The 18,491-nt window shown below is 56.3% G+C and overlaps 1 protein-coding gene across 1 annotated transcript; it reads left to right on the top strand.

The window, feature by feature from the left end:
- The first annotated feature begins 3,954 nt into the window (after positions 1-3,954).
- mgp (matrix Gla protein) lies at positions 3,955-11,470 on the top strand. Its single transcript, XM_070861903.1, has 4 exons — positions 3,955-4,114; positions 7,408-7,437; positions 8,038-8,107; positions 9,308-11,470. The coding sequence occupies exons 1-4, from the start codon at positions 4,060-4,062 to the stop codon at positions 9,513-9,515; spliced, it is 363 nt and encodes a 120-aa protein (XP_070718004.1). The 5' UTR covers positions 3,955-4,059; the 3' UTR covers positions 9,516-11,470.
- Positions 11,471-18,491: the final 7,021 nt, after the last annotated feature.

Below are 18,491 nucleotides of genomic sequence, written 5' to 3'. Positions count from 1 at the left end.
ATCACATTCCCCGATCACATTCCCCCCGATCACATTCCCCGATCACATTCCCCCCGATCACATTCCCCGATCACATTCCCCCCGATCACATTCCCCGATCACATTCCCCGATCACATTACCCCCAATCTCATTCCCCCCGATCACATTCCCCGATCACATTCCCCGATCACATTCCCCCCAATCTCATTCCCCCCGATCACATTCCCCGATCACATTCCCCGATCACATTCCCCCCGATCTCATTCCCCGATCACATTCCCCGATCACATTCCCCCCAATCACATTCCCCCCGATCACATTCCCCCCGATCACATTCCCCGATCACATTCCCCAATCACATTCCCCGATCACATTCCCCCCAATCTCATTCCCCCCGATCACATTCCCCGATCACATTCCCCGATCACATTCCCCCCAATCTCATTCCCCCCGATCACATTCCCCGATCACATTCCCCGATCACATTCCCCCCGATCACACTCCCCCCAATCACATTCCCCGATCACATTCCCCGATCACATTCCCCCCGATCACATTCCCCGATCACATTCCCCGATCACATTCCCCGATCACATTCCCCGATCACATTCCCCCCGATCACATTCCCCCCGATCACATTCCCCGATCATATTCCCCCGATCACATTCCCCCCGATCACATTCCCCGATCACATTCCCCGATCACATTCCCCGATCACATTCCCCCCAATCTCATTCCCCCCGATCACATTCCCCGATCACATTCCCCGATCACATTCCCCCCAATCTCATTCCCCCCGATCACATTCCCCGATCACATTCCCCCCGATCACATTCCCCGATCACATTCCCCGATCACATTCCCCGATCACATTCCCTGATCACATTCCCCGATCACATTCCCCCCGATCACATTCCCCGATCACATTCCCCGATCAAATTCCCCGATCACATTCCCCGATCACATTCCCCCCGATCACATTCCCCCCGATCACATTCCCCGATCACATTCCCCCCGATCACATTCCCCCCGATCACATTCCCCGATCACATTCCCCGATCACATTCCCCCCGATCACATTCCCCGATCACATTCCCCCCGATCACATTCCCCGATCACATTCCCCCCGATCACATTCCCCCCGATCACATTCCCCGATCACATTCCCCGATCACATTTCCCGATCACATTCCCCGATCACATTCCCCCCGATCACATTCCCCGATCACATTCCCCCCGATCACATTCCCCGATCACATTCCCCGATCACATTCCCCGATCACATTCCCCCTGATCACACTCCTCCTGATCACATTCCCCGATCACATTCCCCGATCACATTCCCCGATCACATTCCCACCGATCACATTTCCCCCGATCACATTCCCCCCGATCACATTCCCCGATCACATTCCCCGATCACATTCCCTGATCACATTCCCCCCGATCACATTCCCCCCGATCACATTCCCCGATCACATTCCCCGATCACATTCCCCGATCACATTCCCCGATCACATTCCCCCCGTACCCCACTCCGGAGGAGAGCGGTATCTGGCTCGGCTGCCCAGGAATTGGCGGCTGGTCCCTGCGGTGAGGACCTGTGTTTTGCCCACAGCACTATCCTGTTCCCCCACAACAAGTTATTTCTGGATGTTGGGGCCTGCTCTTCTATTTTGAGAGAGCCGCTGTCTGGTGGATTTTGATGTTGATAATAAACGAACTTGGGACCCAGAGCCACGAAAGGAACATTAGAATGATTGTTTAATTTGGAAATGTTATCGGCTGAGAACTTGTGGTGAACATTTTTAAACATGTTGTCAAATAGTTTGGGATGAGAGGAGGTTTTTATAGGAACCGGTTTAAAGGGACACTCTGTGTAAACAGAATAATCTCAGCAGCAAGGCCAGGAGATCTTCCCTGGTCCAACTCCATGTTGGTGCTGGGACAGACTTTTGGACCAATTAACAGCTGGAATTACATTGTTTCAGCGCCTTTCTCCACCACCAGACATCCCAAAGCACTTTACAGCCAATTACCTACTTTGGGAGAGTAGTCACTGTTGTAATGTGGGAAACGCGGCAGCCAACGTGCGCACAGCAAGATCCCACACACGGCAATGTGATAATGACCCAGATAATCTGTTTTGATGAATGTTGAGGGATAAATATTGGCCCCAGGACACTGGGGGGAACTCCCCTGCTCTTCTTCGAAATAGTGCCATGAGATCTTTTACATCCACCTGAGAGAGCAGACGGGGCCTCGGTTTAACAGTTCAGTTAAGTGGCTCAGTGGGCAGCACTCTCACCTCTGATTCAGAAGGTTGTGGGTTCAGGTTCCACTCCAGAGATTTGAGCACGAAAAATCCAGGCTTACACTCCAAGTGCAGTACTGAGGGAGTGCCGCACTGTCGGAGGGGCAGTACTGAGGGAGTGCCGCACTGTCGGAGGGGCAGTACTGAGGGAGTGCCGCACTGTCGGAGGGGCAGTACTGAGGGAGTGCCGTACTGTCGGAGGGGCAGTACTGAGGGAGTGCCGCACTGTCGGAGGGGCAGTACTAGGGGAGCGCCGCACTGTCGGAGGGGCAGTACTGAGGGAGTGCCGCACTGTCGGAGGGGCAGTACTAGGGGAGCGCCGCACTGTCGGAGGGGCAGTACTGAAGGAGTGCTGCACTGTCGGAGGGGGAGTACTGAGGGAGTGCCGCACTGTCGGAGGGGCAGTGCTGAGGGAGTGCCGCACTGTCGGAGGGGCAGTGCTGAGGGAGTGTCTCACTGTCGGAGGGGCAGTACTGAGGGAGTGCCGCACTGTCGGAGGGGCAGTACTGAGGGAGTGCCGCACTGTCGGAGGTGCCGCCTTTCGGATAAGACATTAAACCGAGGCCCCGTCTGCTCTCTCGGGTGGATGTAAAAGATCTCATGACACTATTTTGAAGAAGAGCAGGGGAGTTCTCCCCGGTGTCCTGGGGCCAATATTTATCCCTCAATCAACATCACTAAAACAGATTATCTGGTCATTATCACATCGCTGTGTGTGGGAGCTTGCTGTGCGCAAATTGGCTGCTGCGTTTCCCACATTACAACAGTGACTACACTCCAAAAGTACTTCATTGGCTGTAAAGCGCTTTGGGATGTCCTGAGGTTGTGAAAGGCGCTATATAAATGCAAGTCTTTCTTTCTTTTTACTTGATACCTCAGTAAAATATTCGTTCAGACATCTGAAACATTTCCCCCGAACGTCCGGTGATGCTGTTGGTCTTCAAACCTCCCCAACCCGACCTCTGACCCCCCTCCCCACCGACCCCTCCACTGTACCGCTCTGCTCCTTCCCCATCCCACCTCCCCCAGCCTCCTCCCCCTCCACTGACCCCCCCCCACCCCAAGCCCCCTCCCCAAGCTCCCTCCCCCTCCCCGAGCCCTCTTCCCTCCCCGAGCTCTCTCCCCCTCCCCGAATCCCCTCCCCCTCCCCGAGCCACCTCCTCGTTCCCTCTGCCCCTCTCTATCCCCCATCCCCCCTCCCCGTACTCCCTCCCCCCGCCCCGAGCCTCCTCCCCTCCCCGAGCGCCCCCCTCCTCCACCTCCCCTCCCCCTCCCCCTCCCCCTCCCGCTCTCCCCTCCCACTGTGTCTGTAACAATCCGTTGTCAGTGAGACATTCTGTACATTGCTGCAGAAATCACAACCGTTTGAAGGAATTAAACTTGTCGACCCCCCCCGCCGTGCCCCCCTCCAGCTCCTGTGCCCGATCCAAACACTCACCCTCTAAACAAACCCCCACCCTTCGCTATTCTGTGAATTCAGGACTTCTTGTTATCTGAAAAAATACTTTTCTGAAAGAAGAAAATGTCACATTGAGCCAACTTGGCAACAGCTATCGTTTTCATAATAGTTGCTGTGTGTGTCCTGGGGGACCCCGTGCCAAACATGCCCACACCCACCCTTCGCAGGATTAGTCACAACTCGCTCGGCTGTGTAAATAAACCTCCTCTTATAACCGTCACCGAACCCGCTCTCCTCACACACACTCACAAACGCACAGCAAGTCTGCTGGTGTATCGGAGCCAGGAACGGACAAGCAGCTGAAATATGAGGACCCTCACCCTGCTCAGTCTCTGCACACTGGCTGCTGTCGTTATCGCAGGTAGGACCTCTGACACACAGCCGCCAACTTCGCTGCAAATCGCCAAACAAACAGCATTAGGGAGATTTGGCTCAGCCGCTTCTCAGGATTGAAAATCAGATGTTGGCGACAAGATATTAATCAGATATAATCAAGATATTAACTGTTGCTGTTAAGAGTGTCGGCCATTGGCTCAGTGGGTAACGCTCTCCCCATTGAGTCAAAAGGTCGTGGATTCAAGTCCCACTCCAGACATTCGAGCACAAAAACCTAGGCTGACACTCCCAGTGCAGTACTGAGGGAGCGCCGCACTGTCGGAGGGGCAGTACTGAGGGAGCGCCGCACTGTCGGAGGGGCAGTACTGAGGGAGCGCCGCACTGTCGGAGGGGCAGTACTGAGGGAGCGCCGCACTGTCGGAGGGGCAGTACTGAGGGAGCGCCGCACTGTCGGAGGGGCAGTACTGAGGGAGCGCCGCACTGTCGGAGGGGCAGTACTGAGGGAGCGCCGCACTGTCGGAGGGGCAGTACTGAGGGAGCGCCGCACTGTCGGAGGGGCAGTACTGAGGGAGCGCCGCACTGTCGGAGGGGCAGTACTGAGGGAGCACCGCACTGTCGGAGGGGCAGTACTGAGGGAGCACCGCACTGTCGGAGGTGTCGTCTTTCAGATGAGACGTTAAACCAAGGCCCCGTCTGCCCTCTCAGTTGGATGTAAAAGATCCCAGGGCTCTATTCGGAAAGAGCTGTCATCCTGTGTCAATATTTATCCCCCAACCAACATCAGTAAGAGAGATTATCTGTCCCTCCCCACGGGGGAAGTGAGCCACCAGCCCCAACCTACCTGTTCCTGCCATGTGACTGCGGGCCGGCACTGACAGCACTCTCTCCGTGGGCCATTCGGGGCGTGGGCCGTGGTAATCTGAAAATGAAGGAAAACAGTGGCAGTTTAATTAGTCAGAGTTGCTACTTTCGTGGTTAGTTACTTCCATGTCCCAGTAATTTGCAAGTTTATGAGCAACAGATTGTACTAATTGCAATGGCTGGAGTCCCACGTCGTGGAACCGCTAGCTTGGCCAGGTCTGCCACTGGTTGCACAGCGCGCCGGGAGCTGGGAGCTCCGGGGAGCTCCAGGGGGCTCCGGGGGGGCAAACCCCACCCAATCTAGATCAATGGATGAAGGGACCGAGTGTAACATAGCCAAATCTGCTGACGGTTCACAGATCGGTGAGAAAGCAAGTTGTGAGGAGGACACAGACTCTGCAAAGGGATATAGGCAGGCTCAGTGAGTGGGCAAACATTTGGCAGATGGAGCATAATGTGGGAAAATGTGAGGTTATCCACTTTGATCGGAAGAATAGAAAAGCAAAATATGATTTAAATGCAGAGAGATTACAGAATGCTGTGGTACAGAGGGACCTGGGGTCCTTGTGCATGAAACACAAACAGTTAGTCTGCAGGTACAGCAAGTGATCAGGAAGGCAAATGGAATGCTGGCCTTTATTGCAAGGGGGATAGAGTATAAAAGCAGAGAAGTCCTGCTCCAACTGTACAGGGTATTGGTGAGGCCACACCTGGAGTACTGCGTACAGTTTTGGTCTCTGTATTTAAGGAGGGATGTACTTGCATTGGAGGCAGTTCAGGGAAGGTTCACTTTGTTGATTCCTGAGATGAAGAAAGGTTGAGCAGGTTGGGTCTGTACTCATTGGAGTTTAGAAGAATGAGAGGTAATCTTATTGAAATGTATAAGATTCTGAGGGGGCTGGACAGGGTAGATGCAGAGAGGATGTTTCCCCTCGTGGGGGAATCTGGAACTAGGGGGTATAGTTTCAGAATAAGGGGTCGGCCGTTTAAAACTGAGATGAGGAGGAATTTCTTCTCTCAGAGGGTGGTGAATCTGTGGAATTCTCTGCCCCAGAGAGCTGTGGGGGCTGGGTCATTGAATATATTTAAGGTGGAGATAGTCAGATTTTTGAGCGATAAGGGAGTGAAGGGTTATGGGGAACGGGCGGGGAAGTGGAGTTGAGTCCATGATCGGATCAGCCAAGATTGTATTGAATGGTGGAGCAGGCTCGAGGGGCCGAATGGCCGACTCCTGCTCCTATTTCTTATGTTCTTATGAATGGAACTGGTCGGCCCCAGGTAAGATTTAGTCAGAAAGACAGAGGGGAGACACTTCAATCAGTCCCATTAACCGCTTGCTTGATATTAAGGAGTGTCTGTAAACACAGTCACTATAACTGGTGGGCGATTAAATGATCCCCGCACCCTGTGTGTGCAGCTGACTGATGTCGCCCAGCATAAACATTGCGGAGTTAATAAACCTCCTTCCGTGCTGTAAATGTCTGTGATTCTGTGATTGAATGCTGTGGGCCCGGAGGTTTGGGAAAGAGGGCGACTGAGAACACCCAGTCTGTCAGATTAGGCGATACTTGCAAATCAGCCGCGATCTCATTGAATGGCGGAGCAGATTCAAGGGGCCGAATGGCTGACTCCTGCTCCTAATCCTGATGTTCTTGTATAAATAACCGGGAGCGTGTGCTCTGTGAGGGCAGGAGAGCGAGACACAGACAGACCCAGTGAAGGGGTATAGCTCTGGGTTATTTGGCTCATGTTATAAGTTTATGATATGACCCAGTTGACGTTATCAGTGGACAAAGCTGAAGGTGTCTGTGTGATGATCCTCTCTCTGCTATTGTAACGCAACGGTTTGTGCCCGTTCCGTGAGCCCAGCCCGGCTCACTGTGTGAGAGAGCCCCACCTGGTGGACTACTGATGTAATGCAACTACTGATGTATTAACAAACGGTCATGTGGTAAGGAGCCATCTTGGTGCTTGAGTAGCTGTGTAAAGATGTCACACTGTAGAAAGGGCTTTTTGCCGTTTACATTTGTAACTCACTCCAGCAATCACAACGCTGCCTGGGGCGGATTTGTCATTTAATCATCGGGGGGGTGCCGGGCACCAGGAGGGAGGCAATTCTCCGTATACACATTCCTGGCACAGTTATTGGGTGAGGTCCGGCCCGGGGCAGACGGATGAGGTCCGGCCCTGGGGGGGGCGAGGGGTGAGGTCCAGCCAGGGTGGGTGGGGGCTAGGGCCGGCCCAGGGAGGGGGCAAGGGCCAGCCCAGGGGGGCAGACTCAGACATCAGCCCCAAGTGTTCACTTCACCCAAACCCTAGTCACACCCCGAGCTGCTATTCCCAAATCACATTGTTCTAAATCTCACCGAAATCCATGCTATTATCAGTTTCACTAGTTAAGGAATTGCTAGTTAAGGTTTGTTGGTTTTACTAACTACTGCTCTTTTCTTATTGCAGATTCCTCGGAGTCGAATGAAATAGACGACCGTAAGTTGAACTTTATAAACTGATTCTTAGCGGCGGGTGGTTTTGTTGGAGAGACATTGAACTCAGCATCTCGCACTGGGCCAGTAGGACTGGGACACTGGGATTCTGGGTCACTGGGATTCTGGGACACGCACTGGGACTATGAGACACTGGGACATGCACTGGGATTCTGGGACACGCACTGGGACTCTGAGACACTGGGACACGCACTGGGATTCTGGGACACTGGGATTCTGGGACACGCACTGGGATTCTGGGTCACTGGGACTCTGAGACACTGGGATTCTGGGACACGCACTGGGACTCTGAGACACTGGGACACGCACTGGGCCAGTGACTCTGGGACACGCACTGGGCCAGTGACTCTGGGACACGCACTGGGCCAGTGACACTGGGACACGCACTGGGCCAGTGACACTGGGACACGCACTGGGCCAGTGACACTGGGTGTAAAGTATCAGACTGTAAGATGAATGTTGAGGTGGGTGCATGTGTTTTACGGGAATCGAATTGTCAGGAGGGTTGACTTAAGGGAGTTATTTTTGCGAAGGATTTCTCTCTTGTGATGAACTGATTCCATTCGCCTCCCTTCCCTCTCAGTGTTCTTTCTTGGCCACAGAGATGCAAACGCCTTTATGAGACAACCGAGACCCATCAACCCCTGGGAGAGGTGAGTGATTTTTTACAATCTCGTCAGGCTCAGGCGCTGAGAGTTAAATCTGCCAACTAACCCATGCAGAGCTGGCGGGCACAGGTTAGATCCTGGGCTGGGCTGGGCTGAGTGAGTGCATCGCAGGCAGGTACAGGCAGGGGGGGACAGGGGGGGCACTATAATTGGTCTGCACCCCTGGGCTGAGAAGGAAGGGGTGAAGGAATCAGCCACAATCCCCCCTCCCCTATATAATTACTGTGGGAGCTTGCTGTGCGCAAATTGGCGGCCACGTTTCCCAATAGTACAACAGTGACTGCCCTTGAAAAAGTGCTGCATGGGCTGTAAAGTGCTTTGGGAGATCCGGTGGTCGTAAATGGCGCTGTCGAAACTCGTTCTCTCCGGCGATTGGTGGAGGAAGGTTAGTGCGTGGGTGTCGAGTGGGGACAGAAGCTTGCTCGGTGGTGATGCCCTCCCTGTTCGAATATCCCGCCGACACGCACAGCTGACGGAGAGCTGGCCTGCCGACGGCACTGCGCTCCGGGAGGGCGTGGTGGGTTCAGAAGATGAGTCGGGGATCACCCCCCCTGGGTGGGGCCCGAGCTTCTGTGTTTCGGGCCGGGGCTGATGACCCTCTCGGGGGAGGACTCAGTGGGTGAGTCTCAGGCACCCGGTGCAGGAGGATCCCAGGCGCTGCCCACAGCCTGCCCCGATCGGCAGCAACACCGCGGTTCAGAGAGTCAGGGAGGCAGAGGGCACAGGAGGACCTTTGGCCCATTGTGCCTGTACTGGCTCTGGGAATTCGGGGAGGTGGAGCTGAGTCCATGATCAGATCAGCCGTGATCTCATTAAATGGCGGAGCAGGCTCGAGGGGCCGAATGGCCGACTCCTGCTCCTGTTTCTTCTGTTCTGACCCAATCAGCCCCACTCCCCCCCTGCTCTTTCCCCACAGTCCTGTAAATTATTCCTTTTTGAGTATTTATCCAATTCCCGTTGGAAAGTTACTGTTGAATCTGCTCCCACCGCCCTTTCAGGTAGCGCGTTCCCGATGACAGGGTGCAATGAACAGGGGTGGGGGAAGGCTTGTTTGGAGCATAAACCCCGGCACGGACCCGATGGGCCGAATGGCCTGTTTCTGGGCTGTAACACTCGATGTAATTCTCTGTAAAAAGTGTTTATTTTATTTAGACAGGCTAATAATGAATTGCTGTCCTATTGCAGCTCGCTGAACCGATACAAGACTCCCCGGGAGTTGAACAGGGAGAGGTGTGAGGAGTATCGGCCCTGCGATCGCCTTGCCAGGCAGGTCGGCCTGAAACGGGCCTACGGGAAGTTCTTTGGCAGGAGGCAGCAGCCCAGCAGTTACCGGCAACAACGGCCCCGGAGGCAGAGAGCCCACCGGTCCAGGAAGCAATATTACCGATACTAGGGCTGGCCCTGGGAAGCACAGCAAAACACACACCCAACCCGAAATTAAAGCGGCAATTAGCAGGATAATGTTACCCGGGATACGCGGCAGTGAGGCCCCGCGGCGACTGAGCTCGAGCGCCGGACCTGAACCGTCCTCCCCCCTGGATCCGGACCCTGCCCTGCGCCCCACAGTGGGATCCGGACCCTGCCCTGCGCCCAACAGTGGGATCCGGACCCTGCCCTGCACCCCACGGTGGGATCCGGACCCTGCGCCCCACAGTGGGATCCGGACCCTGCCCTGCGCCCCACGGTGGGATCCGGACCCTGCCCTGCGCCCCACGGTGGGATCCGGACCCTGCCCTGCGCCCCACAGTGGGATCCGGACCCTGCGCCCCACAGTGGGATCCGGACCCTGCCCTGCGCCCCACGGTGGGATCCGGACCCTGCCCTGCGCCCCACGGTGGGATCCGAACCCTGCCCTGCGCCCCACGGTGGGATCCGGACCCTGCCCTGCGCCCCACGGTGGGATCCGGACCCTGCCCTGCGCCCCACGGTGGGATCCGGACCCTGCCCTGCGCCCCACAGTGGGATCCGGACCCTGCCCTGCGCCCCACAGTGGGATCCGGACCCTGCGCCCCACGGTGGGATCCGGACCCTGCCCTGCGCCCCACGGTGGGATCCGGACCCTGCCCTGCGCCCCACGGTGGGATCCGGACCCTGCCCTGCGCCCCACGGTGGGATCCGGACCCTGCCCTGCGCCCCACGGTGGGATCCGGACCCTGCCCTGCGCCCCACGGTGGGCCTCCGCTCGGTGTCGTGTCGCTCCCCCCAGTCGCTCTCGCCCCCCCCCCCCCCGTTGCCATGGCCAGCGGCCCCCGGCTGGGCTTTGGACCTGACCCTTGGGCCACCCTCAAAATGGCACTAAGGCAAATGGCTAAACTCCCCCCTCCCCCCGCTATGCACCAGTCGTGAGGCTTCCAAATAGTCATTCGTCCCCCACCCGCCCCGGATGGTGACAGGGGCTACAGCTATTGGCAGCCCCCCCCACCCGGATGGTGACAGGGGCTACAGCTATTGGCAGCCCCCCCCACCCGGATGGTGACAGGGGCTACAGCTATTGGCAGCCCCCCCCACCCGGATGATATAAGTGCACAGGACGAGGTCAGAGTGCTTAGCCTGTAGGGCAGGATTGGGAGTTGGTCAGACAGGGTACAGCTCTCACTGAGTATGTGGGACTTCTGTACCGGGGGCGGGAGGAGAGAGTGGGGGGCTTCCTGAGAGTGGGGGTATCCAAGAGGAATCCTCCCCACTGGGTGGGTGGGTGGTCTCTCTCTCGCTCTCTGGTACAGTCCCTGGTAAAGTGAACCCAAAGCCCAGATTGTGAATTCGAATTGAGTTTTTTTTTTATAAAAGAATCTGTCAGATTGTGTCACTGACTCACTAACATCCCGTTAGGAAAGCTGCCCGTTCTGGGCCTATAGGTGACTCCAGTCCCACACCACTGTGGTTGCCCCATGCAATGGCCCAGCGAGCCCCTCCATCGTTACACAGCGGCTCACCACCACCTTCTCGGGGCAACCAGGGTCGGGCAATAAATGCCAGCCTTGCCAGTGATGCCCACATCCTGAGATTGGGACTAAACTGGTGAGTGACCACAAACCCCCACACCACCCCCTCTCCCTTCTCCAACTTCACACCAGGTCAGCCTGATGGATTGGTAATGGGGGCAGTACTCATTCACTCAGTGAGCTGTGTGTAAAGGGAGAGGGGGGGGAGCGGGTGACAGACAGAGAGAGAGAGAGAGAGACAGAGAGAAGGGGGCGTAGAGAGAGAGAGAGAGAGAGGGGGGCATAGAGAGAGAGAGAGAGAGAGAGAGACAGAGAGGAGCGTAGAGAGAGAGAGAGAGAGATAGAGAAACACAGAGAGACAGAGGGGGGGGGCGCAGAGAGAGAGAGAGACAGACAGAGAGACAGAGAGAGTGAGAGAGAGAGAGAGAGGGAGGGGGGGGCATAGAGAGAGAGAGAGAGACAGAGAAACACAGAGAGACAGAGGGGGGGGGGGCGCAGAGGGAGAGAGACAGACAGAGAGACAGAGAGAGTGAGAGAGACAGAGAGAGGGGGGGCGCAGAGAGAGAGAGACACACAGACAGAGAAACACAGAGAGAGAGAGAGAGAGAGAGGCGCTGACAGTGAAAGTGACAGGGAAACACAGAGACAGGGAGAGAGAGAGAGAGAGAGAATGAGGGGACAGATAGAAAGAACGAGAGAGACAGACAGACAGAAAGGGAAGGGACATTAGAAACATTAAACGTGAGGGGAGGGGGCAGAGTTTATGAAAAGTGTGTTTGAGGTTGACTACAAGCCTGGCTCCAGTGTGCCGCACACACACTGCCTGTGAGCGATGGTCACGGTGCAACATCGAGTCCATTAGAAAGACATTTCTTCAGGACAATTGACAAAGATGAGCAGAAACAGAGCCCCAGGGATGAGGGGCGGTTCGAGTTCAGAGCCCCACATTATTGGCTGGTGGTTGCCCCTGTCCTGTTACGTGTTACGTGTGACCCCCCCGAAGGACCCAATCATCAGGTAACTGCGCCCCCCCCTACCCCCGTACCCCCCTCCCGGTAACAATATCCTTCTTGCTAAATATCTGTAATCACAGCAGCCTGAAGTATATCGGCAGAGAGAAGCAGAGACTGTAGCCAGCAAGTATATACGCTGTAAATAGAGCCTTCACGCACCCACCTCACCTACTGCTCATCGATCTCTGTCTGAAGCTTACAACCTAATCATTATACGCGGTCACTGAAATCAGCAAAGGCATTTGCAGAAATATCCTAATAAAGAAATATAGAAAGCCTTTCTCTGTGCTCTCTATGTATTGATCATATCGCGGCTCCCGGTACTGAAACAGGTTTGTCTGTGGAGTGTATTTGCTTCATGGGCTCTGTGCTTAAGAATGCACAGCTACACATTTGCTGCAAAGAACCGGCTGGTTTATCAGCAAAGGTTTAACAATCAAACTGAACCCGACCAGTTCATCCACCAGCTGCACGCCTCACTGTGGGGAATCGGAACCCAATTAACCAGGATTTTATTGACTCTTGTGAACAGCACGTGCCTTGGTTAAGCCACTCACAATGCAACAACTCCACAACTATTTAAGTTAACAGATGAAACCTTATTAAAGGGCACCAGAGACCCACAAATTACCAAATCAAACTTTAAAGGGAACATTAGCAGATCAAATTAAAATTCTGTTCCCGGGGGTGATGATGCACTCCAGTCCCTCCGGCGCCCACCTCTCGCGGAAGGCCGCGAGCGTACCGGTGAACACCGCGTGCTCCATCTCCAGGGACACCCTGGCCCGGATGTAACCGCGGGAGAGGCAGGCAGTCGGGCTGAACGACTCCCTCGACCGCCTGCTGCCTGGACCGGCTGATGGCCCCCTTGGCCGTGCCTAGGAGCAGTCCTACGAGGAGGCCCTCGGACCTACCCGCTCCCCCCCGCACAGGGTGCCCAAAGATCAGGAGCGTGGGACTGAAGTGCAGCCAGAATTTGAGGAGCATCCCCTTTAAATAACGGAAGAGGGAGCTGCAACCTCACACACTGAACATAGACGTGGAACACGGACACCTCCAGACCGCAGGAATTACAGGCAGCCTGGGAGTCCGTGAACCGACTTAAAAATTTATTGCACGGCACTGCTCCGTGCACCACCCTCCAGGCCAAGTCCCTAATAAATAGAGGGAGGACTCCCATGTAGAGGGCACTCCATCGGGGACCCCCGCCTCCTCCGGACGGTAAGATGGTGCGCCATGGCGTGTCCGGACGGCAGGCGAGGATGGCAAGGTGGAGAGTGTGCAGGAGCAGCCCGTACAGGAAACCCCTCCGCGCGGAACTGAAAGGCACGGAGGGGATTTCCCCGAGGAGGCTCAAGTTGTGAGGCGCCGGCTCCCGAGGGTGGTTTCGGGGCTTGGTGCCGATGAGGAATTCCGTCCGGACGGGGGTCAGTTCGGACGGGATCGCCCCACGTGCTTGTGCCGTCCAGGAGTCAGGGCCCAGCGCTGCTTTTGGCGACTTGATGGCTTTGTCCGCGAGCCGGCCTGTGAGCGCGCACGGAGGTGTATACATTAGTGTGCCTCACCCCTGCCCGATCACAGGCCTCACTCTGAGCATTCATCCACATTAACCGCATTCTCAAATCAACTGAACATCAAAATCTGTAAACATTTACACGGAGCTGCCCCCCCCACCCTGCCCAGTACGTCGGAGATCAGCTCCGCAGCCTGTGCTGTGTTCGGTGATCTCGGCTGGGGTGCAGAGGTGTTTGCGGGGGGGAGTGGGGAAGGGGCCAGAATTTTCCTCTGTGCCCCTGGGTTTGGGAGTGTGAAGGTCGGACAGTTCTCCATGCCCCCAGTCACGGTCCTGCCAAAACACGCGATGTGCAGATAATTCACCGCAACAAATCCGGGCTGGGCCGTGATGCCTTCCATGGCGGAATAGACTCACTGGCCAGGCACACACATACGGAGAATGGGCACTAGGGTCAGGCCATGGCGGGACAGGAGGCCTGAGTTAACCCTTTCAGCAGGAGCTCGAGCTGCAGCATTTTCGGGGCACCGCCCACCCGCCGGAACCTTCCGTCTGCCCAGGTACCCTCCCCACCCCGCACTTTGTAATGGTGAGGCTCCTGTAGGCAGCTGCCCCGTTCCCGAGTGTGAGTCGGAGGCTGGGTGCCTGCTCCCAGCGACGGAAGGGACGGAACGTTCCGGAGATGGAGCTACAGGGATACAGGAGGAGGCCATTTGGCCCCACGAGCCTGTTCCGCCATTCAATGAGATCATGGCGGATCTGCGACCTAACTCCGTCTCCTCGCCCTCGGTCTGTATCCCTCAATACTTCGGGACCTGCAGTACCGCCTTTCACCAGGAGTGGGGTAAGACTGATCCCGGAGTGAGACTGATCCCGGATTGAGACAGGACTGATCCTGGAGTGAGGCAGGATTGATCCCAGAGTGAAACAGGACTGATCCCGGAATGAGACCGACTCCCGGAGTGAGACAGGACTGATCCCGGAGTGAGACTGACTCCCGGAGTGAGACAGGACTGATCCCGGAGTGAGACCGACTCGCGGAGTGAGACAGGACTGAGACCAGAGTGAGACAGACTCCCAGAGTGAGACAGGACTGATCCCGAAGTGAGGCAGGACTGATCCCAGAGTGAGACAGGACTACCTCCAGGAGTGAGACCGACTCCCGGAGTGAGACAGGACTGATCCTGGAGTGAGACCGACTCCCGGAGTGAGGCAGGACTGATCCCGGAGTGAGACAGGACTACCTCCAGGAGTGAGACCGACTCCCGGAGTGAGGCAGGACTGATCCCGGTGTGAGACAGGACTACCTACGGGAGTGAAACTGACTCCTGGAGCTTTCCCCTTACTAACCGGGAACCATTTGCCCCGGTGCAGTGTCAATGGTGCCCCGGGCCGGTTGGGTGAATTGCCTGTGTCGTGTGTCTGTGTAAATGTGGATATCTGGGCCTCGCACTGTCTGCAGCTGGAACCAGCCACAGTGAGCCCAGGCGACAGCCCATCACACCCGGCCGTCACTCCGCGGACAACCCTGCTGCAGCCAATCAGTCTGCAACAACAACATCGGAAACAGCGTGCATTTAAACAGCGCCGTTAATGCAGTAAAACCTCCCAAGGTGTTTCACAGGAGCAATTTTGAAATTGAGGCGTTGCTTAATCGGGAGCCAATGTAGGTCAGCGAGCAGGGGGTGATGGGTGAGTGGGACTTGGTGCGAGTTAGGACACGGGGCAGCGAGCACAGGGGGTGATGGGTGAGCGGGACTTGGTGTGAGTTAGGCCACGGGGCAGTGAGCACAGGGAGTGATGGGTGAGAGGGACTCGGTGCGAGTTAGGACACGGGGCAGCGAGCACAGGAGGTGATGGGTGAGCGGGACTCGGTGTGAGTTAGGATACGGGGCAGTGAGCACAGGGGGTGATGGGTGAGCGGGACTCGGTGCGAGTTAGGACACGGGGCAGTGAGCACAGGGGGTGATGGGTGAGCGGGACTCGGTGCGAGTTAGGACACGGGGCAGTGAGCACAGGGGGTGATGGGTGAGTGGGACTGGGTGTGAGTTAGGACACGGGGCAGTGAGCACAGGGGGTGATGGGTGAGCGGGACTCGGTGTGAGTTAGGACACGGGGCAGTGAGCACAGGGGGTGATGGGTGAGCGGGACTCGGTGTGAGTTAGGACATGGGGCAGCGAGCACAGGGGGTGATGGGTGAGCGGGACTCGGTGCGAGTTAGGACACGGGGCAGTGAGCACAGGGGGTGATGGGTGAGCGGGACTCGGTGTGAGTTAGGACATGGGGCAGCGAGCACAGGGGGTGATGGGTGAGCGGGACTCGGTGCGAGTTAGGACACGGGGCAGTGAGCACAGGGGGTGATGGGTGAGTGGAACTCGGTGTGAGTTAGGACATGGGGCAGCGAGCACAGGGGGTGATGGGTGAGCGGGACTCGGTGCGGGTTAGGACACGGGGGCACAGGGGGTGATGGGTGAGTGGGACACGGGGGCACAGGGGGTGATGGGTGAGCGGGACACGGGGGCACAGGGGGTGATGGGTGAGCGGGACACGGGGGCACAGGGGGTGATGGGTGAGCGGGACACGGGGGCACAGGGGGTGATGGGTGAGCGGGACTAATCACTCTGGGGCGGGGATTGTGGGGTTTTGTCCATCTGTCAATCACTCTCGGGGTTGGTGTGGTGCACATTATGTTTGGTATTGATGGTTTACCAGTATCTGTGTTTATTAACCAGCCACAGATGCCAATCGAGTTTACAGAACAGACAGAAAACCACAGTGTCTATGAATAATTAAACCATGGAATAATAAGGAAGTGGCCAACTGTTTCCCAAAAAACAGTGCCAAGGAGAGAAGGACTTGTCGATGTGAACAGACATTTCACATCCTGCAATTCACTGACGCACCTTCTGTGGTATTTGCTGTAAACAAACTGGCAGTCGCAACCTCTGAACTGCTCCACTGTGAACCCACACGCCCCGTGTCCTGGTAGCCTCGCTCGCCAAGCTCCACAAACTCCACTCCGTTTCTGCTTTGTCCCGGAGGTTCCGAGAGCTGATGCCTTATTGGTTGTCAACAACAACAACAACAGCAACTGACATTTATATAGCAGCTTTAACAGTAAAACGTCCCAAGGTGCTTCACAGGAGCGCTATCGAACAAACTTTGACAAAATTTGAACAAAATATCTCGGGGGGGGGGTTGTGGGGCCGGAGGAGATTACAGAGATAGGGAGGGGCGAGGGCCATGGAGGGATTTGTAAACAAGGATGAGAATTTTAAAATAGAGGCATTGCTTAACCGGGAGCCAATGTAGGTCAGTGAGCACAGGGGGTGATAGGTGAGAGGGACTCGGTGCGAGTTAGGACACGGGGCAGCGAGCACAGGGGGTGATGGGTGAGTGGGACTCGGTGCGAGTTAGGACACGGGGCAGTGAGCACAGGGGTGATGGGTGAGTGGGACTCGGTGCGAGTTAGGACACGGGGTAGTGAACACAGGGGGTGATGGGTGAGCGGGACTCGGTGCGAGTCAGGACACGGGGCAGCGAGCACAGTGGGTGATGGGTGAGCGGGACTCGCTGCAAGTTAGGACACGGGGCACAGGGGTGATGGATTAGCGGGACTTGGTGCGAGTTAGGACATGGGATGCCGAGTTTTGGATCACCTGTAGTTTACATAGGGTAGAATGTGGGCGGAGGATGGGGCAGGAGAGGGAACCTTGTGGAGCAGTCAGTGTTACACAAGGGGAGACACAACACAGAAACTGCCCATGGGGGCAATCAAACTTCAAAAGCTTCAACATTTAAATTGAAACTATTCCCAGGCAATCCACTGGACTGTAGTTATACTGCAGCCTGTGTGAGACCCAAGTGGTCGTGAGACTGCCACCTAGAGGTACAAAAGAGTAAAACGAGGGGCCCATTTGTTGGGACATTTCCCCAATCGAGAGCGGAAACGCTGTAATTAATCACACTGAGGCCTGAGCAGAATGGGGAATTCCCAGCCACTGTTCAAGCAAAATCAGAACATTGCTTGTAAAATGAGCATGTTAAAGGGTGAGGGGGAGTGGGGGAGCGAGGGGGAGAGTGGGGAGTGAGGGGGAGAGTGGGGAACGAGGGAGAGAGTGGGGAGTGAGGGGCAGAGTGGGGAGCGAGAGGGAGAGTGGGGAGTGAGGGGGAGAGTGAGGGGGAGATTCGGAAGTGAGGGGGAGAGTGGGGAGCGAGGAAGAGAGGGGGAGCGAGGGAGAGAGTGGGGAGTGAGGGGGAGAGGTGGGGAGCGAGGGAGAGAGTGGGGAGTGAGGGGCAGAGTGGGGAGCGAGAGGGAGAGTGGGGAGCGAGGGAGTGAGTGAGGGGGAGAGCGAGGGGGAGAGTGGTGAGTGAAGGGAGAGTGGGGAGTGACGGGGTGAGTGGGGAGTGAGGGGGAGAGTAGGGAGCGAGGGAGAGAGTGAGGGGGAGAGTGAGTTGGAGAGTGGGGAGTGAGGAGAGAGTGGGGAGTGAGGGAGAGTGGGGAGCGAGGGGAGAGTGGGGAGTGAGGGGAGAGTGGGGAGCGAGGGAGAGAGTGAGGGGGAGAGTGAGTGGGAGAGTGGGGAGTGAGGGGGAGAGTGAGGGGGAGAGTGGGGAGTGAGGGGGAGAGTGGGGAGTGAAACATAGAACATAGAAAATAGTTGCAGGTGTAGGCCATTCGGCCCCTTCTAGCCTGCACCACCATTCAATGAGTTCATGGCTGAACATGCAACTTCAGTACCCCATTCCTGCTTTCTCGCCATACCCCTTGATCCCCCGAGTAGTAAGGACTTCATCTAACTCCTTTTTGAATATATTTAGTGAATTGGCCTCAACAACTTTCTGTGGTAGAGAATTCCACAGGTTCACCACTCTCTGGGTGAAGAAGTTTCTCCTCATCTCGG

This window comes from Pristiophorus japonicus, chromosome 19 (assembly GCF_044704955.1).
Source record: "Pristiophorus japonicus isolate sPriJap1 chromosome 19, sPriJap1.hap1, whole genome shotgun sequence".
NCBI classification, from domain to species: Eukaryota; Metazoa; Chordata; class Chondrichthyes; family Pristiophoridae; genus Pristiophorus; species Pristiophorus japonicus.
This window is presented reverse-complemented; position numbering and strand designations above follow the sequence as displayed.